A 21102-nucleotide genomic window follows, 5' to 3' on the forward strand; every position below is an offset into this window, starting at 1 on the left:
GGACCTGATGTTCCCTCCTTTGAGAGAGGAGAATGCCAGTTCTGACCTGATCACTGCCCAGGGTGACCTGAGGAGTCTGGGACAGGACAAAGATCCAGCTGCTGCAGTGGGAGTGGAAAAGTGCTTGAGTTGATGCAGATGTTTACCAGCCTACATGATGCTTGTTCAGGTGTCTGTCAGCTACCCAGCAAACCCTCCCCAAATACCCTCTTTGCACTAGGCCCTGGGTTGGGCACTAGGGACCCACAGGAGGTAAAGCAGAGGCCCTGGCCTCCTTGGAGAGCTCAGTTCAGCAAAGCAAATGGTGGGGAGGTCTTAACCCTTTGAGGATCATGAACCCCTTTGAGAAACCGATGAAAAGCTATGAACCCTTATGTAGAAAAATGCACACCTGATTGTACATGTTAATCCTGTACGTGGCCGGGTATGCAGAGCCCTTGAAAACTCTCATGAAACAATTAAATTCAGTGTGAGCAATGTTATTACAGGTAATAATTGTAACTACAATCCTATTATGTAATTACACAACTACACTGTAATAATGTAATTACAATGTTATTATAGTGTATAGGTTAAAGGAAACTGGAGCCAGACTTTCTCGGTTCAAATCCTGACTCTATTATTTACTACCTTTGTGACCTTGGGCAAGTTCCTTAACTTCTCTCTGCCTCCTTTTCCTCACCTGTAAAATGGGGATAATAATAGCTACCTCAAAGCATTCAGAGAATGAAATGAATTAATATGTATGAAATGCTTACACGGGTAGGGTAAGCGCAGTGAGCCCAGGGGCATGTGACCTGGCCTGGCTGGGGGATATCAGATGATGTCAAGGAAATCTCCCTGGAGACTGGGGGCAACTGGAACGGAATCTTAAAGAACAAATAGAAGTCACGCAGGCAAAGAAGCGGGAGGGCGTTGCTGGGAAGGAGCAGCAGGTGCAAAGGCAAGGAGGTGAGAAAGAGCTTGGGATGTGGGGGCAGTAGCGGATAGGCAGTCTCTTCTCCTGAGCCAGATCACCTGCCTACTCCTCCAGGAAGCCTCCTTGACTTCCTCACCAGATGTGCCTCCCCTCCTCTGAGCCCTGGAGCACTTGCTGTCTGGTTTCGGCTATGTCCCGTCACCCTAGGCCCATGCTCAGCTCGCTCCCTTGATTGTAAACTCCGGAGGGAAGGGGCTGTGTTTCATTCCCCTGTACCAAGCATAGGGGCCTGCATGCAAAGTCCTTTGCCAACGGCCACAGGGCGAAGGCTGTACTCCTTAGCCTGGCATTCCAGACTCTCCATGACTTGGCTTTTGCCAGTCTCTCCTGCCACATCCCCAGGGTCCTCCAGGCTCCAGCTATATGCAACTACTTCCCCTTTCCCTAGTAGGGCTGCCAGATTTAGAAAAAACAAAACAAAACAGAATGCTCAGCTAAATCTGAATTTCTGCTCAACAATGAATAATTTTTTAGTATAAGTATGTCCCGTGCATTCTTTGAGACATACTTATACTAAAAATATATTTTAAAAAATTCAAATATAACCTGGTGTCCTATATTTTATTTGGCAATCCGACCTTCCCTGGACACTCTGAGCCTTTGCAAGTGCTGTTGCCCCTGTCTGAAATACTCTTTACTCATTTGCCTGGCAGTTCCCTACTTATCATTCAAGACTCAGCACAAGTATCGCCTCGGCTGGGGAGACTTCCCAGATGTCCCAGCCAGAGACTGCAGGTCCATTGTCTCCTCTCCCACCCACTGTTCTGATATAAATGTGTCTTCTCTAAGCCTGGGGTTCCCTGGGGCAGGGACCTTGTCTGGTTCATCTCTGGTACCCCCAGGCTGGGCACGTAGTATGTGCTCACTAACTACTGACATAATGAATGAATGAGTGAATGTTAAACTATTCATTCTATGAACCTGGGATGCAGTCCCATAGTTGGCCACTAGGTGCCGCTCTCCAGCACGGGATGGGCTCAGGCTTGAAAAGGGGAATTGGATTCTGCAGACGGTGGCTGCCCGCTTAGAGGCTGGAAGTTTAAAGTTTCTGATTGTAATGAGGAGATGGGAGGAAACTGTTGGTGGCATAGGTGCCTCGGGAAATTTAGGCACTAATCTGAGTGGATCCCTTCTCTAAAGCTAGGCACAGGACTGAGCATGGGATTGAAAGTCATTTCAAATGCCAGTTCTTCCACTTCTTTGCACTGTGACCTTGGGAAAGACCCTTCACTTCCCTGAGCCCGTTTTCTATTCCGGAAAATGGAGCAATAAATGCCAACTTTTCAGGGTTGTTGTGAAGATAAAATTTGATCAGGTAGTGCCTGGCACATTGGAGGTGCTCAAGAGTCATCAATTCCCTTCCCTCTCCCCTCTCTTTGAAGTCCCATTATCTGCATAAAGGTTAAGCACCAACAGATTATGGGAAGAAATTTAGTACGAAATCCACTAGTGCTCAGTTTAGATCCTTACCCAATGGACCAATGAGGCACTGGTTGCATTTCTTAAGCCCTCTCAGCCTCGGTGCTCTCATCGCTAAAGTGGTATAACACCACTATGTACCATACAGGGTGATTGTGGAGATTTAATAGGAAAAAAAGGGGAAAGCTTCTTTTTTTTTTTTTGTGGTACGCGGGCCTCTCACTGTTGTGGCCTCTCCCGCTGCGGAGCACAGGCTCCGGACGCGCAGGCTCAGTGGCCATGGCTCATGGGATCTTCCCGGACCGGAGCACGAACCCATGTCCCCTGCATCGGCAGGCAGACTCTCAACCACTGCGCCACCAGGGAAACCCAAGGGGAAAGCTTTTACCATCGTCTCTAGGACACCTAAAAACTTAGTAAATGTAGGCTACCACCATCACTGTTATCATCAACACGTGATAGAGTAGGCCTTCACCAACGGTCATTAAATGAATGAGTGACTGCAAAAGTGAATGAATGAGTGACAAACCTCTCCATGTAGATACAACTCCATGTACACTGGGCAACAACCTGAATGCAGCCTGGACTTTCATAGTTCACTCCTTTCTCCCCCAACCATTGTCTCTTCTGTCTGGAATATCCTTTCCCTACACTTCTGCCAAGTAGAAGTTTCTGTTGAATAAACACATAAATCGATGTGGCCTACGAGAGCCCATCCGCCTCACAAATGACTCTTCTTGAGCTCTTGGGGAGCCAAAGGGAGCGTGAACCTGTGTGCTTCAGGGCAGCTGCCAAAGGAGGCCACCTCCCCTGGGATGCCAGAACCAATGGAAACGGCCAACCATGGTCTGGCTAACACCATTCGTCAACGGCATCCAGAAACCTTCCAGCAACGTGGTTGTCAGCTCCGGGCTCCAGGCAGGCTGGGAAATCCCAGTGGAGCTGCGGAAAGGCCAAACGGAGAGGCTGCTCCAAAAGAGCCCTTTCTAAAGATGGAAAGGAGGAGTGGGAAGGATGATGGGGGGTGGGGCCCACAGGGGACTGCAGGGCTCAGTTCCTAATTTCCCTACCTGGGAGGATCTGGAGCATTCATTAAAGAAATCAACTGCAGGCACCAGGAGGATGCTGGAGTGTTGGGTAAGAGCTGGCTGTGGACTTACCAGAAACAAATCTCACCACGAGCAGCCCGGCTCTGCCTCCCCAAGGGTGGGGCTGACTCAGAAAAGTAGAGGTGGTGGCTGGGATGTCAGAGATCAGGGATAGAAGCCACGTCTGGCTCTCCTGCTCACCCTCTGCTGGTGTCTTCCCCGACACTTTCATCAACAACTTTTTCTTTCTCTCCTTAAATCCTGCCTTTCTCCTGGATCCTATCCTTCCACTTCTGTGTTTCCTCTGCACCCTCTCTTGTCTGTTCCTGGCTACCATCTCCCTACCCCTGGCAAGCACTGCACCTACCTCTGCACATCACAAACCCACATGTGCCCCCGGGAAAAGGCACCACCATCCACTGGGAGTCATCTTTCACATCTCCCTGGTCCCCTGAGTTCCAAAATATTGGCTGAATTTGTCAGCTTCTCACCATCTCTGCTGCCAGCCCTCCAACTCCATGTCACCATCATTTCTCTCTTGGCGTCCCATAAGAGCCCTGTGCTGGGTCTACGGTGTCCCTGGGACCCCCTTGCAGTCTATTCTCCACATGGCAAGTAGCAGGAATCTTAAAAGTAATAGGAGTCAGATCACATCCTTCCAGAATCTCCTGATGGCTTCCTATCATACTCCATTAAATTGAATCCAGACTCTAACGGCCTGGAAGTCCCACCACAACCCCACCCCGCCTCCCTCCCCAAACTCCTCCCCTACCAATCCCTCCCTTGTTCTGGTCGGTCCTGCCACTCTCGCCTTCTTTGTTCCCTGAATGCAGCTAGCACACTCCTGCCCCAGGGCCTTTGCACATGCTGTTCTTGCCATCTGGAATGACCCTGCTCTCATCACTTGTCTGTCTGGTTAACTCCTAGCATCTTTCAAGGCTCGGCTCAAATGTAACCTAAATGAAGATTTCCTCTCATCCATGCCAGGATTATGGTGGCCCCATGTAACCTTTGCTGGCCCTTCTGTGGCCTGTAGCACATCTTGTCTAATGGCTATTTGTGTCTGAACCTGTCTTTTCCCTTGGACTGTGAAATCCCTGAGGCCTTCAGGCATGTCTGGTTACTCTGAGTATTCCTGGCATACAGCAGCCCAGCCCAAAGCTGGTGACAGTGAATGTTGAACAAACCAGAGTCCATCTGCCCACTTGCAGAGCCAAGCTGTCTCTTTCTGCACCCAGGCCCTGGGAGGAGGGGTTGACAGAAGTAAGGCCACGTCTCATCAGAGCTGTACCTCATGTCTGCCCCTCTCTTGCCATTTGTGCCTACAATTCTCCATCAGGGCCTGTTCCTGTCCACCTCTTAACAGTCATCCCAGAATATCCCTGGGAGAAAACTGGGAGGCAGGAGGGCCAGGTGAAGTCTTCCACTTAGCAGCTGGGTGCTCTTGGACAAGTTACACAACTTCCCTGTGCCTCAGTTTCCCCTCCTGTCCAGTGAGACGAATAGCACTGCTGCGAGGATGAATGAGGTAACAGAGGTGATGTGGGCACTCAGGAAATGTGAGCAGGTGATAACTATGGCTGCTGCAGGGCCTGCTGCTCCTGCCACCCCTGGCAGGGGCCTGGGGATGCCTAGGTAGCGGCGGAAAGTAGGACAGTGCTGCCTCCTGGTTCACACCTCCGACAGCCTCCCCAGCCCCTCCCTTCTCGGTAGGAAATGGGTCGTAGGCAGGACCCGCGCCGGGATTTCTCATTTCCGTTCCAATCTTTGGGGACAAATGCTTTCAGTTTCATTTAATCATAAAGCTTCTTAATTAGTTTTTTTTTTTTTTTTTTAATTCTGAGCTGCTAACCTGTCCCTGCCAGAGGGGGTGGAAATGTTCTGCAAAGGCTGGGGCTTCCCGGGCCTGGGAGCAGCTGGTCCAGCTACCCTGGGTGCCCAGCTACTTTAAGGCGCTCCAGCAGCGAGGGTGGAGTTGCTTCCCTCACCTCATCCCAGCTCAGGCTGTCCAACAACACCTCAAGCACCTACTGTGTGCCAGGCGAGGGACACAGCGGAGGTAAGGCAAGGTCTCCACTCTCTCCCAAGGCCACGGGAAGGGATCCACTCACTGATTTATTCAGCCAATGCTTATCAAGTGTCTCCTTGGTGCCAGGCCCAGGGCGCTGGGAGCAGGTGGTGTACTGGACAGATGTGGTTCCCGGTCTCTCGGAGTGCACTGCTTAGACGAGGGGATGAGCAAGGAAGCAATCACAAACCAGCCGGGTGAGGCTGGACAGGTGTTTGCTGAACCTCTGAGACTCACCAGAGTTTGGCCGAGCCAGGGGTTAATAGAGTGGGAGGGCTGGGCTGGGCCTCAGAACGCGGGCCCCAGCAGGGCTGGCTGGAAATGACTCCCCCTCTCCTCCTCTTAGTCGTTAGGGAAAGCTTTTCCATCCTTTTCTATTTCCCAGTGGGCTTACTCTCAACTAATGTACTTCCTGTAGTCATTTACAACCTAGTCTAAATGAGAGCCCAGTGATCCCTTTCCCAGGGACAGTCTCTGTGGCTATTGGGTGCCTCAGGGAGCAGTTAAAAACGTCATCATCCCAAAGAGAGAGTTTTCTGGGCCTCTGACGTCCAGCTGCTCTGTCCCCTGCTGACTCTGTACTGTGCAGACCCCACATTCAGATGTGCTGAGCTCACCTGGCCTTACATCATGTAGCTCTTGCCCACCGAGAAGCAGGCAGCGCAGAAGAGGGAGGAAGGGAAAGCACACTTGTCTCTGCTGAGGGCCAGGCAATGCTGGGCACACCACCTGCCTTTTCTCCCTAACCTTCACAGCCGCCACGCGAGAGAGGTGGTCTCATTTGTATTTGACACAGGGGGAAACTGAGGCTCAGAGAGAGAAAGATGCCCGCCCAAGGTCACACAGCTGGTTATGGATGGAGCTGGGATTTGAACCTACAGCTTCTCATTCCTCGTGCAATGCTCCTTCTTCTACACCAGTGGCTTCCAACCCTAGGTCCCTGAGGGAGTAATAAAGGTCTGATTTAAAAGCTCAAGGAGAAATCACTCTCTCCCCATACATACAAAGGGCACTCAGGCAAACAAAAACGAGTGTTTTAGCTGGAATCAGAGCAACATGGGGAGGAAGCGTCACCCTCTCACCCTGTCAGAAGCTCTCTTGAGCAGTTTCAAATCTCTGCTTCAGAATGGGTAAATGACTAATTATTACTTAAGAAATGCAGCTTTTGGGAAAACCAGTTTTTTCAGAACATCAGGCCCATCAAAGTCAAGATGAAAGGGGTCTTGGTGGGGAAAGGGCTGTGACCGCTGCATTTCACTGAGATTGTGGCCTGATCCCCTAGACCAGAAAAGCAGGACTCAGAGAGGTCAAGGCAACTGCCTGAGGTCTCACAGCTGGGCAGGAGTGGAGCTGAGGCCAGTGCTCTTTCTGCTTCACCAGACTGCCTAGTCTTACGGGATGGCAGAACCCCAGCACCAGCCTGGAAGGGGGCCCTGCAGGAGGCGGGAGTGGGGAGAGCGCCCAGGAGCACAGGTACCTTCTCATAGTACTGCAGCTCGTAATCCAGGATGACGCCATTGGGCTGGTCGGGCTGGGACCACGACAGGGTAATGCTGTCCACGGTGCGGCTCACCTGGTGCATGATGGACACGGCCGATGGAGCTGGAAGAGAGGTCAGAGGTCAGGTGTCGGGGTGGGCATGAGAGGGTGCAGTTTCTGGCCCAGCCTCAAACGTGCCCAGACAGCGAGCTGTGGGACCACAGAGGGGAAGGCGTCTGGCTTAGGCCACACAGCCAGCCTGGGGAGCCGACAGGGTGCAGGGCCACAGGTGCTGCTCTCATGGGGCACCTTCAGATTACAGACACCGACAGCTCCAGCCATCCCTGGGGAAGCTCAGCCGCATCAAGTCAAGACAGATGCGTTGGGCCCCTTCTCTGGTCCGGCCCCAGGTGGGTTGGACGAAATGTTAATTCATTCTCTCTTGGAGGTTACAGTCCACTGAAGCAGGGGACATACAGACCCTAGACAAGGGGACGGGGCTCTGGGACAGGGAAGCAGAGACGGTGGGAGATTCATTCATTCCTTCAACAAATGTGCACTGAGTGCCTCCTATGTGCAGGGATACTGCAGTGAATAAAAAGGACTGTGAAAAATAAATATATAAAAATAAATCCATAGCTACCACGGAAGACAGTTTGGTGGTTCCTTAAAAAGTTTAACATAGAATTACCATATGATCCAGCCATTCCACCCCTAATCACATACCCCAAAGAACTGAAAACAGGTACTCAAGCAAATATTTGTGTATGAATATTTATAGCGGTACTATTCACAACAGATAAAAGGTGGGAACAACCCAAATGTCTATCAACAGATGAATGGATAAACAAATTGTGGTATACATATATAACAGAATATTATTTAGGCATAAAAGAGAATGAAGTACACATGAAGTACACTACAATGAGGATAAAGCTCAAATACATGCTAAGTGAAAGGCAGATGCAAACTGTATGGTCACATATTGTCTGGTCCCATTTATATGAAATATTCAGAATAGGTAAGGTGATAGAGACAGTAAGCAGATTGGTGGTTGCCAGGGGCTGGAGGAGGGAGCATGGGGAATGCTGGGTACGGGGTTTTCCTTGGGGTGATGAAAATGATTTGGCACTGGATAGAGGTGGTAATTGCCCAACACTGTGAATGTACGAAATGCCATGGAACTGTACACGTTAAAATGGTTAATTGCATGTTACGGAATTTCACCCATCCCTCCCAGCAGCGTTGCTAGTGCCCTCATGGAGGGTGGTTAGGTGTAGGAGACAAGATGTCAGAGGAGGGACTTCCCTGGTGGCGCAGTGGTTAAGAATCCACCTGCCAATGTAAGGGACACGGGTTCGAGCCCTGGTCTGGGAAGATCCCACGTGCCGAGGAGCAACTAAGCCCATGCGCCACAACTACCGACCCTGCGCTCTAGAGCCTGTGAGCCACAGCTACTGAGCCCACATGCCACAACTACTGAAGCCCGTGCGCCACAACTACTGAAGCCCGTGTGCCTAGAGCTCGTGCTGTGCGACAAGAGAAGCCACTGCAATGAGAAGCCTGCACACCGCGTTGAAGAGTAGCGCCCGCTCACCGCAACTAGAGAAAGCCCGCACGCAGCAACGAAGACCCAACACAGCCAAAAATTAAAAAAAAAAAAAAAAAATGTCAGGGGAGGCTGTGTTTAGTGCTAGAATGACCCTTAGAAATAATTTAGTCCTATCCCCTCATTTTACAGGTGTGGAAACTGAGGTCCAGAGGGGGTTGTGAGCTGCCCAAGGTCACAGTGAGTTCAAGCTTGCTGCCCCTTCCTTGATTCCTTCTTTCACAGAGCACCCATGCCTGTGCTTTTTGCCTGCACAAAGCACAAAGCACCCACAACGTACTAGCCATGGCCCTGGGTCCTTCACACGTGTGTGTCCTGAGCTGACTGTCAGTGAGGGGGCAGTATTAGCCCCACCGACAGGTGCAGACCCCGAAGCTCAGAGCAGCACAAGGCTTCCTGAGATGACACAGCCTGTCAGTGGGGGAGCTGGCATTGGAACCCAGGTCTGCCACTCTCCAGAGAAGAGTTTGTCCATGAGTCCTGACCCGGTCCTTCCCTATTGTGTGACTGGTCCCAGGAGGGGCTGAGGACTCACCAGGGTGAGAGGGGCACCTCCTGCAGTCTCTCCTGGCTCCTGGGCAGGTCCGTGACAAGCGGATGCCCTGTCTTGACCATCACGGTGATTCCTGAAGGAGGCTGAGGCTGACCCTTCTCCTCCCACCCAAATCCTGCTTTCTAGGGGCTCTGACCACACTGACATGAGCATGGATCAGGGACCGGTAGGGGATCCTGGAGGATTAGTGCTTAGAGATGCTCATCTGTTTCCTGCTCTGTCTCTGTTCCTTTGTCCCCAGCGTGGAGGGAGCTGTCTATTGGTCAGAAGACCCAGGCCCTGCTCTCTGTCCTGCTACTAATTGCCCGGGCAATCTTGGGCAAGTGACCCCCCTCTCTGGACCTGGTTCCTCCTCTGCACCATGGGCACAGCTGGAAGATCCCTGTGATCTTGGAGCTCAAATGTTCCCTGCCTGTCCTTCATGGTTAGCCCTTGTCCTGGAGTTGGATCAGCCCAGGGGCCAGTGTGGGCCGAAAGGGTCAAGGCTTCCCTCCAGCACCCCAAGGAGCTGTGGAAAATTGGCCCAAGACACCCCAGATGGGGTGGCAGCACCCAGAAGAAGGACTTGGACCCTGGCCTAGGTGTCCCTGAAGAGCCTCTGTTCTTTCTGCCACGCCCCCCCACTGCCCCCCCCAAGGGAGGGCTGCCTATCCCTCAGTTTGGCTCCTTGCCCTGCCAGGGGCAGTGGGCCTCCTGGGAAGATCAGGGACCCAGCTCCCAGCAGTTTCCTCCTTAGTCAAACAAGGAGACTCTGTCTTCCTTGTTCCCTGCCACGGTATCAAGAAGACCCAATCCAAAGGAGGGGCCCCACCAACCACTGCCTATTGAGCACCTACTAATACTGGGCTATGTCCTCAATACACATGCACCCATTTAATCCTCACAACAACCTGTGAAGCAGACCTCCTTCAGCCCATTTTGCAGATGGAGAAACTGAGAATCACAGTAAAGGGACTTGCCTGAAGCTACATAGATAGGAAGTGGCTGGACAAAGCAACATATTCTCATGCTTCATGAAGTCACTTGAAGAGCTTTCAGGGTTGTGTGTATGTGTATAATAATAACAAGGACAAAGCCACTGACCTAACACTTACTGAGCTCTTATTCTGTGCCAAGCCCTGTTCCAGGTACTCAACACCTATTAGCACAGGTGTAACACAGAATTCTCACAACTGTCCTATGAGCTGAGGGCTATTAACATCCCTAGTTTATAGATGGAGACACTGAGGCTTGAAGCTGTTCAGTGACCTGCTCAAGGCTCATGCGGCAAGGCAGTGGAGGGCTAGCCCTTGAACCTGGTGGCTCAGGCTCTACCAGCGCAGCCCTGGTTACCATGCGGTCAGCCCAGTTCCAAGTAAACGTTCACCGGAAATTAATGAGGAAATTGCTAGATCCCTGTGGAGGAGTGGTCAGAGCTCTCGTTGTCTTGGTTTCCTCATCTGTAAAGTGAGCCTAATGGTAATGTGCCTTGGGGGCTGTCGTGAGGACAGATGAATGAAAGCATTTCAGGTGCTCAGTGCGGTGCCTGGCACGTGGTCAGTGCTGTGAGTGTTCACGGGTATCACTAGGCACTGGCCACTGTGCACTGAGCAGCTGACCTGCGTCATTTTGTTTGATCCTCTCAACAACAGTGTGGGATGGGGGTAAATAGCTGCCATTTGCAGAAGAGGAAACTGAGGCTCAGAGAGGTGTGGTGACTTCCCCAAGGTCACACAGCTAGTGAGGAGCTGAGCTATGCCTGAAGCTGAACTATCCTGCCCCAGCTCTTTTCCCTGTTGTCCCTCAGAGCTGGTCCTACTCTCTGTCCCCTCCCTCCTTGACCCTGTCTCCAGTCCCAGCCCCACCCCTCCCTCTGGCGCCACCATTGTGTAGAGCTTGTTCTCCTGGACTTCTGGCGGCCCTGGCTCCTCTGTGAGGCCCGGGCTGTCTGTCCCTCTCTCCAGCCTGTCGTAGTCAGCTCCCCGTTGCAAACAACAAAATTGGTCCCTTTTGGAGTTTCCCAGATCTGGGCTAGTCTGGGGGATCCTGGCTGGGGGCTTACCCTTCCTGCTGGCCCAGGAAGCACCCCGCCCCCAGGTCTCCCCTAAGCTTCTCAGCCCCTCTCAGACAAAACACAGGGCAGTGTGACCACTCAGGGTGTGTGTGTATGTGTGTGTGTGTGCGCGCGCGTGCACTCATGGGCGCGCATTCACATACACTGGAAAAATCAGTGAGGATGCTTTAAACTCAGCCACTAGGGATTCGAGGAAGGATATGCCCTGACCCTGCCTCCAAGGGTCTGAGGATAATTCTGGTGTGAGGGGCTGGATGAGGTCATCTTCAGGGCTCCTTGGAATGCTGGGATCTCTCACCAAGGTGGGAGGGGTATGTATGTCGTGGGGGGCGCGTGCCGCCACTGCATGTCTGTGGAGCATCAGACATGCACTGAGCCCGTAGGGATAGGTGAGGAGTATTCTCATTACGCCGCTACTACGTGCATTTACCTAGTGCTTCCTGCTGAGAACTGTAGAATGCTCAGCTAAGGAAATTCCAATCCAGCCCCCAGAAGGGCAGTCTAGGTTAGTGGCTGGGAGCCCAGAGGTGGAATCAGAGAGACCTGCATGCAACTCCCTACTCCTCCACTCCCCAATACTGTGACCTTGACCAAGTTCTCTTAACCTCTCTGAGCCTCAGTTTCTATACCTGTCCAATGGGGACCCTTACCTGGCAAGGACGCTGTGAGGATGAAAGGAGAAATGCGGGCAAAGGTTTACATGTGATGCCCAGCAGCATCAGGAGGGAGATATTATTAAGAATATTTCAACAGAGTAGAATGCTACCCAGGGCTGGGGGCTGGAGGAAATGAGATGTTGGTCAAAGGGTAAAAACTCCCAGCTATAAGGTGAATAAGTTCTGGGGACCTATTTACAGCAGGGTGACTATAATTAACAATACTGTATTATATACTGGAAAGTTAAGAGAGTAGATCTTAAATATTATCAACACACACACACGCAGGTAATTATGTGAAGGGATGGAGGTGTTAACTAACCTCACTAAGGCAATCATTTTGCAATATACATGTGTATCGAAACATCACAGTGTACTCCTTAAACTTGCATATGATCTATGTCAATAATATCTCAAGAAAGCTGGAAAAAAATTTCAATTCAGAGTCACTGTGATGTTGGCACGATGCTGGGTGCTGGGGCTCAAGAGAGGAACCTTGCAGGGTCTCTGCCTTCCAGGGGGCACAGTCTAATGGAGAAGGCATATTTGTTTCAGCCCAATGAGTGCCTGCTCCAGGCTGGGCACCATACTAGGCAGTGGAGAAACCATGAGACTTGGACTTGGTGTGGAGCTCCTGGACCCAAGCCTCCATTTTGGAACTTGGCCAAGGTGATCCAGTCCCAAGCAGGGGTGAAACTGCTCCTTCCACATCTCTCCCTGCAATTTCACCTCCCAATAATGGAGGTGAAAGTGGTAGCATGTGTCCCTATAGATTACTGGACTTTTCTGACTTGAGTGGAAGTAAGGAGATAACCAGGAGACCTTGTTAAAACTCGTATTACTGGGCCCCTTCTCCCGCCCCCAGAGATTCTGGTTCAGCTGGTCTGGGATGGGGTCTGAGAATTTGTAGTTCTAACAATCTCCCAGGTGATACTGATGCTGCTGGCCTGTGGCCCCTATTTTGAGGAGTAGTGGATTCAGGGCCAGAGAAGGGAAGTAACTTGTCCAAGGTCACACAGCAGGTAGAGGTGGGCCTGGGACTAGAGCCTAGATCAGCTGAGTCCTGGTCTAGTATATTTTCCACCCCCCATGCTGCTTCTCCCAGCCCAGCTTCTGCCCGAGACTGCCCCTCTCATCTGCCCAGGCTAGAGTATTCCTCCGGGGCCCACGGACTCAGAGTCTTGACACAGTGGTACAAGTAGTTTCAGGAGAGGCACAGGGATGGGGCTGCCAAGGCAGGTGGGGGCCAGACCTCCAGGCCGAGGAGTTGCTTTGTCGCAAAGGCACTGGGGAACCACAGAAGGACTGCGGTAGGGGTGGCAACCTGTTCCTTAACTAAAACGCAAGCTTGTCATCTGGACAACCTCTGGATGCCCCATGATGCCTTAGAAAATAAAAAAGAGAAGGCCCCACAGCTAACACCTAACAATTCCTTGTTCGCTCTACACCAGGCACTTTTCCAAATGCTTTATGTCAATTAACTCATTTAACATTCACAGCAACCCTGAGAGGCTGGTATTACTGTTATACTCATTTTATAGGTGAGGAAAGGGAGGCACTGAAGTATGAGGTAACTTGCCCAAAGTTACCAAGCAGTGGAGCTGGGATTTGAACCCAGGCCCACCAAAGTCCAGCATCTCCTCTCCCCTCCATTGTCTGCAGCCTATGCAGGCTGACCACAGAGGTCTTGAAACCAGTGGGCCTCAGAGGGCTGCTGCAAAGCTAACTCCGTCCGGCTCTGGCTGACTCCCCTCACCCACCACCCACCCGCTGCCCCGGCTCTGGGCGCTCAGCTGTTGGTGGAGGCAGGTCCCCCACAGCCATGGGGGTCTGGGCTCGGCGGGCTTAGCTGGCAGGCTTGGGTTACAGGCAGCTAACCCAGGCTCTGATCCCATAAGCCCCGTAACCCTGGGTGTGGCAAGGAGGAGGCATTTGCTGGGAAGATGATCAAGGCGGGCCAGTGAGGGCCAAGGAGGGCTGGCCTTTCTCCTGGAATCCAGGGGGATTAACGGCGGAGAAAAGGGAACAGCTGGATGTTCTCCCATCCCTCCTGCTGCCCGCCGCCCACCCTGAGGTGTCAGGTTTCCCTGTAAGTTGGTCTTTAGGGAATTCTGGTATTTTCAATTACCAGCCGGGCACACCGGCAGGGGGATGGGATCAGTGGCGCCCCGTGACCCCTGCCAGGAGATGGAGCCCCAGGGAGCAAGCACAAAAGAGGCTTGTGGTCCAGAGGTTAGGGGAGGCTGGCCAGGCGGGCCTGCTCTGCGGCGGGAGCAGGTGGTCGGGGGGCCCTGCTGCCCCCAGCGAGCCCTGGGGGAGCTTCCAATCTCTTCACCAGCTGAGACCTGGGGCAGTAGCCTTCCCTCTGTGTGCCTCGTTCCCCCCCAGGGCGTGGATCCCTACTGAGTCCATGGAGTCGCCCTAATTCCTGTCTTCTGACATCCTTTACACGTAAGAAAAATAAATCTCCATTTGGTCTAAGCGACTATGGTAGACTGGTTGTATTACTTGCTTCTCTGTCTCTATATCCTTTGCCCTGTAATTTGTGTAATCAGCCTCTGACCCTGGCTCTGGGCTTGGCCGTGTGACGTGCTCCGGCCAATAGAATATAAGCAAATACGATATAAGCAGAAGCTTGAAAAAGCCCTCGCATGTATCTGCCAGCTGTCTAGGTGCCCCGCCATGGCCACGAGAACACGCCCAGGCCGACCTGCTGGAGGATGAGATACATGGGGCGGAGCTGTTGCCCCAGTTGTCCCCACCAGGGCCATTCCTGTCCAGCCCACCGCACTCAACCCCAAACATGCAATAGATCCCTGACAAAGTCCAAAGAGAAGAGCTGCTGAGGAACCCAGAGTAGCTGGAGCGCAAACATATGAATGCTCCCCGCCAAGACCCATCCAACCAGGAGACTCACGAGCTAGATAAGTGCTTCTTGCTTTTACGCCATTGCTTCTGCGGTTGATTGCTAAACAGCATTACTGTGGCAGCGGCTATCTGTTATTTTTCTTCCTGTTACAGGCAAGCTGAACCAACCTTAGATGATAGTCTAGGCGGGCAGTGCCTCCCCTGCAGAACGCTTGGGAGGATGAAAGAGGACGACGCATTTAGAGCCCTCAGCCCAGGGAGGGATGCGCCCTCCCCCTCTCTCTTCCTTTCCCCAGGCATGGGCCTCACTGGGAGCCCTCTTGTCCTATCTCTCTCTGATCCTCTCCACCCCCAGGGAGAGAAGTAGGTGAGTACATGATCATGCCAGTTCTAGAGACTGTGTGCCCGCTCCACAGGAGGGCAAAAGGATCAGAGGAGAACATGGCTGGCAGAAAGGGCTTTGGAAAGTCGAAAATTTTTCCATGAGAAAGCCATGTGGAGTGGTGTCACGGACAGAGACTCTGACACCTGGCGAGGGTGTTAGAGACCAGCTCCGCCAAGGGCCTGCTGTACGATCTTGGGCAGCCACTTAGGAACCTCTCTGGGCCTCAGTTTTGCTCTCTATAAAAGGAGGTGTTTGCACTGGATGAATGCTGATGTACTCTGACTTACGTGTGCATGTGATAGGCAGAATAACGGCCCCCAAAGATGTCACGACCTAATCCCGGAATCTGTGAATACGTTATCTTACATGGCAAAAGAGACTTTGCAGATATGATTAAGGTTATGGCCCTTGAGATGGGAGATTATCCCGGATTATCCAGGTAGACCCGCTCTAATCACTTGAGATCTTAAAAGAGGAGAATCTTTCCCAGATGAGAGTCAGACGAGAGAGCGGGAGCTTGAGGGGGACTCGACGCCCTGTTGTTGCTTCTGAGATGCAGGGGGGCCTCGTGCAAGGACCGGAGAGACGCCCCTGGGAGCTAGGGGACCTCCCAGCTGACAGCTGGCAAGGAATCGGAGACCTCAATCCTAAAAACACATGGAGTTGAATTCTGCAAACACCCCAGTGAGCGAGGAAACAGGTCATCCCTTAGAGCCACCAGCAGGGAACACAGCCCTGCTGACACTTGATTTTAGCCTGATGAGATCCAGACTAGACTTGCGACCCACGGAACTCTAAGATAAGAACTTCGTGTCATTGTAAGTTGCTAAGTTTGTGGCATTTTGTTGTAGTAGCAATAGGAAACTAACATACCTTCTGATTTCATTTTTAAGTCTAGCTGCCATCTATTGTGCCCCGTGCTTTGTCCACATTGTGACTAACTTGGCAACCACCTTGCAAAGCTGGGATGATGGAAACATGCCCATTTTGAAGGCGAGGGCTCTAAGGCTCAGAGAAGTAAGGTTCCCTAGACAGCCCGGTCACATAGCTTGGGAAGGGGCGTGCTGGATGAGGGCGGAGTTTGTCAAGTTCAGCACTGATGCCTTTTTTTCCCCACACGACCCCCTAGGACATGATGACGGGGCATCTTCCTAACTGGTCAGTCAGTATGGGTGGCCCCAAAGGCTGCATTTGCTCAGCCAGGCTGTGGTGTGGCAGGTCTAGGTACACAGCTTGCCCTACCTGTGCAGGAGGCTTGGATCCAGCCAACGCTGGGCCCTGAGTATGCAGTGATGTAATTATTCAGGCTCTGCCAGTGACTTGCCTGGTGGGCAAGTCATTTAACTCTTAAAACCTTGCTTTCCTTACCTGTAAGATAGGAGAATAACAGAACCCACTGAGGTTGGGGAGATTCATCGTTCAGGACTTGGTGTCTGGCAAAAATAGTAAACCACTTGCCAAATGTGTGCTATTGTATGATTCGAGTGAATACAGAATGATCTCTGCTTTTTGAGTGCCTGCCATCCCAGGCAGCCTGTGAGGTACCTTGAGAACATGAGCTCAAAGCCTCACAGTGACCCGCAAAGAGGGGGTGGTAATGCCCATAAGGAGGATGTGATCGGACGCAGGCTAAGTGACTTGTCTGGGGCTAAGTGCCGGTGAGCAGCTAGGCTTGATTCAAAGCCAGGTTTGTTTGCCTGATTCCAAAGCCCAGACCCTTCCCTCCACCCCTGGGACCAGGCAGAGGTGCAGCTCTTCAGGGCTTGCTTGGGGTGACAGTGTGTCCGCTGCAGTCCTGGAGGGAGGCCCGGAGTACTGGGGCCAGCCCCTAGCACAAGCCCCACGTGGCTGAAATGCTGCCTGCACCTAGGTCTGCATGGCTGCCGCCGCCTTGTCATTCGGATCTCAGCTCACACGCCACCTTCTCAGAGAGGCTCTCCTCTGACCCTCTGATGCTGCCAAGGCTCGCCCTCCCCCTCCCGTCCACCTCTATGTTGTCTTGTTTGTTTGTGTCGGGGACCGTGGACTCTGCACAGCCAGACTGAACCCTGCGTCTGCCCCTTCCCAGCTGAGTGAGCCCGGGCATGTGCTTGACCTCTCCCAATCCTGTTTCCTTATCCTCCAAGTGGGGATACGCAGCCCAGCCTGGCCTCCCGTCTCTGGGGGGCCCTGAGAGGACTCGTGAACACGGACGGAAAGGCATTCTGGAGTGGCGGAGTATAGTTCGAAGGCAGCGTGACGGCTTTATGAAGTCAGACGACAGCTCTGGCCCTGGTGAATGCCAAGGGATAGCGAACAAGGCCCAGTCACTTGCCCAAAAGAAATACTTTTTCCTTATAAGGGCATGAGCTAGATATTTATATATTGAATTTTAGGGTCCAATTAAAACCAAGCACTGAATACATTTGTCTGGAAATCAAGTCCCCAGTCTTGTTTTCCAGCCTCATCGTACCTCTCCACACCCCACCTCACTCCATGCTTCTCTGGACCCCTGGGCAACTGCTCACCAAGCATACATTGTGGTGTGCCCCTGTCTAGGCTCCAGGAGAACCACAGGGAGGGAAAGGAGACTCACTGTGAACCAATGCGTGGTGGTGGCGGGGAGACAGGAATGAAATGATCAAAGACATGAAGCTAAAATCTCAGCCACGGGAACTTGAGGGCCATGGTGCTGGGGGCATGTGACCAGGTCAGGAAGGTCAATGAAGATGAGCTAGGTCAAAAGGAAGGGGGAGGGTTTCCCTGGTGGCGCAGTGGTTGAGAGTCCGCCTGCCGATGCAGGGGACGTGGGTTCATGCCCCGGTCCGGGAGGATCCCACATGCCGCGGAGCGGCTGGGCCCGTGAGCCATGGCTGCTGGGCCTGCGCGTCCGGAGCCTGTGCTCCGCAACGGGAGAGGCCACAACAGTGAGAGGCCCATGCACCGCAAAAAAAAAAAAGGAAGGGGGAAAGGGGCAAAGCATTCCAAGCAGTGGGAACAGCATTTGCAAAAACCCTGTGGCAGAGAAGCTTGGTGCCTTGGAGGAAGAGAAAGGAGAACTCTCCCTCCAGTCTGCCTTTTGTACTTCCCTCTCCTAGGATACCTTCTTCTCCGCATGATTCCATCTCTGCTTATTAGAAGCTTCTCTATTCTTCAGAGCTAAGCTCAAATGCTTCCTCTTCAAGAAGTCTTCCATGGCATGCCTTTCTCCCATTCCCCAGGAGGAAATGATTTCTCCTGCCTGTGATCTCCCTCACCTCCCAGACCCCTCCTTGGGTCCTCATTCATGCCATCTAATATGTAAACTCTGTCCATGTCTTATCTTCCCAACCAGGGCATAAATCTCAATGGCAGGAAGTGTCTGTTCTACAGTGTAGACTTGGAGTTTCATGGTCCTGGGTTTAAATCCTAGTTGAGCCCACTGAGTAGCAGAACTTCGCGTAAATGACTCCGCTTCTCTGGGCCTCTGTTTCCTCCTCTGGCAAAGGGGGATAGTGCGGTGAGGGTGTGTGGGCTGCACAGCCCCCAGCTGGGCTCTGGGCATCTATGAGAGAGGGGGGCTTGTTAAGGGGCTTGGAACAAAGAGGAGGGGGAAAGGGTGGTTATGACCCAGAAAGCCTCAGGGCTTTGAGGGCTTACAGGGGCTTGGATTCACTTAGACCTGACTTTCCCAAATTTGTCTGATGCTAAGAAACACTTGAGCCACTTGTTTAAAATGCTGATTCCCAGGTCTTATTCCTGGGGTTCTGATTCAGCAGGTCTGGGGTGGGGGCAGGGGACCTGTGTTCTGAAAAAGCTCTCATACAGTTCTGATGCACAATTTGGTGGGGAAATTGAGGCCCAGAGGGAGGAACTGATTTTTCTCAAGTGTGATAGGTTGGATGGGTGATCTCAGCTCTGCCTCTATTGTAACAGGATCACGCACCCACACTCTCTGCCAAAGAGCCCTGCAGGGTGCGTTCACTGTGGATGACTGTGCCACAGGCAATGGCATGGGTTTATGTGGCCTGGCTTGGCTCGGCCACTTGTGTTCACACCATTCACCACAAGAGAAATAAGCCTGGGGGGCTGCTAGTCCAAGGAGAATGAGCAGACATATGGAACAGACTGAATCCAGCCCACATTCTGGAGCTCTGCCCACTTCAGAGGACCTGGTGCCGATTAGCTAAACCCTAGCTGACCCAGAGACTAGTGAGTGAGAAAATAAATATTATTGTAAAATACTGGGTTTGGGGGTGGTTTTGTTATGCAGCATCATTGCAGCAGTAACTGACCAATACACTAAAGTCACATAGCAACTGAATGACAAAACTGGGATTCAAACTCAGGTCCCCTGTTCCTAACCCGGGGCTTGTTCCTCACTGCTTCTGCCTTTTAATCCTGAGGGCTCCCCCTGCACCCTCCTCTCTGGGAGCCCTCACTTCCACTCTGCCCCATCTCTCTATTCTCTGGGAACTTCCAGCTCCAGACAGGAGGGGTCCATCCCAGAAGCCTTTGCTGCTAATAAGCTGAGCTGGTTAAGTAGGCAGTTTGACACTCAGGGCTCCCAAATGGATGCAGGGGAGGCCTCCACAGCTAGGGAAAGAACTCCAGGGGCTCTGGGGAATTCTAGCTCCTCCCAGGTGAAGAGAGTTCCCTCGCCTCCACCCCCACTGGGAGCCTGGCTTCCCTCCCTCAGAGCTTTGTCAAGCTGGAGAGACTCACAGCCAGGTGTGTTTGCCAACAGCTGCTGGCTTTGGAGAGTTCTCTCAGATTGCCCTCCTTGAGTCAGTGCCATCCCAACCCCAACCTGAGGGCGGCTTAAATGTACCCACGGGCCTGCAAGTGCTGCAGCACATGCTCGTAACCGCACCCTCTTGGCCCAGCAGCACCACGAACGCTGACAAACAAAACCACACTCCTTCCCACACACAAACACACGGACGGGCTGAGCCACCTTCAGATATACAAACTCAAGCCCCTCAGATTCAGACACACCCATGCTCACAAATGCACGTATATGTGAGAAGCCACATGGCCAGTCACGTGAAATCACAAACACATGGTCACTCGGACATATCCGATGACACACCACACATTCTCACAAATATGCACACTCACACACGCACGCTCCTCAGACCCACAGTCCATGGTTCCTTGGAGGCACCGTGGACTGTGCTGAGGACTGGAGTCTGTTAGACCTAGTCAGTGCCTGCCTTGCACCCTGCCTAGCTTAGTGACTCAACTTCTCTGAGCGTCGTCTGTGAAATGAGGACACAGGTTCCTCCTACTCCAGGAGGCCGTGGGGTGGCAGTGAGGTCATGTGTGAAAGCACTCCTCAACCAGGCAGAGCTGGCTCCCCATCCCCCTCCGGGTCCTTATGCATGCCCTTCCTCCCTCTCAAATTCCATTTATTCCTATCATTCCCTTCAAAATTCTGTTAGTCTTTCAAACTGCAGGTCAAATCCTGCCCCCTCCAGGAAGCCTTCCTGGACCTCCATCTCTGGATGCCCTGAGTGCTTACTGTGTGGGCCCCACCTGGCATCAGAAAGGTAAGCTGGGCAGCCCATTCACTTTCCGTCCTGGAGCCTGACCTCCCTTGGCTCTACTTAGATGGGGTCCAGACCACGCTTCACAGCAGGGGCTTGGCAAAGGTTGCTGAGTGAGGAACCGGGGGGCACACTCACAATGCCAACCACAGAGTCTTCTGCAGGAACCACAGGAACCAGAAGGTTCTTGAAAATCTCACATGGCCCTTGGGTGGGGATGAGGCTGGAAAGCGCCTCTTGGACTTGGCCATCTGGAGGTCCCAGGTGACCCTGAGGATAGTGGCTTTGGTGGAGAGGTAGGGCCGGAAGCCCGAGTACGGTGGAGTGAAGAGGGGATGGGGGGAGGTAGTGAGACGGCATTGGCAACTTTTTTTGTTGTAAAGGAAAGAGGGGCAGATGATGGGGGTGCTACATGGGGTCACAGAAAGGATTATTACA

The 21102-nt window shown here is 52.5% G+C and overlaps 1 protein-coding gene across 1 annotated transcript in view; it reads right to left on the reverse strand.

Moving 5' to 3' along the window:
• The window catches only part of EPHB2 (EPH receptor B2), a 136576-nt gene that overhangs the window by 18590 nt on the left and 96884 nt on the right, over nucleotides 1-21102 (reverse strand). Inside the window, exon 8 of the mRNA XM_060141961.1 lies at nucleotides 7032-7156. Coding sequence (XP_059997944.1) covers nucleotides 7032-7156 — 125 coding nt within the window. The remainder of the gene's footprint in view (nucleotides 1-7031; nucleotides 7157-21102) is intronic.

The sequence above is a fragment of the Lagenorhynchus albirostris genome, chromosome 2 (assembly GCF_949774975.1).
Source record: "Lagenorhynchus albirostris chromosome 2, mLagAlb1.1, whole genome shotgun sequence".
NCBI classification, from domain to species: Eukaryota; Metazoa; Chordata; class Mammalia; order Artiodactyla; family Delphinidae; genus Lagenorhynchus; species Lagenorhynchus albirostris.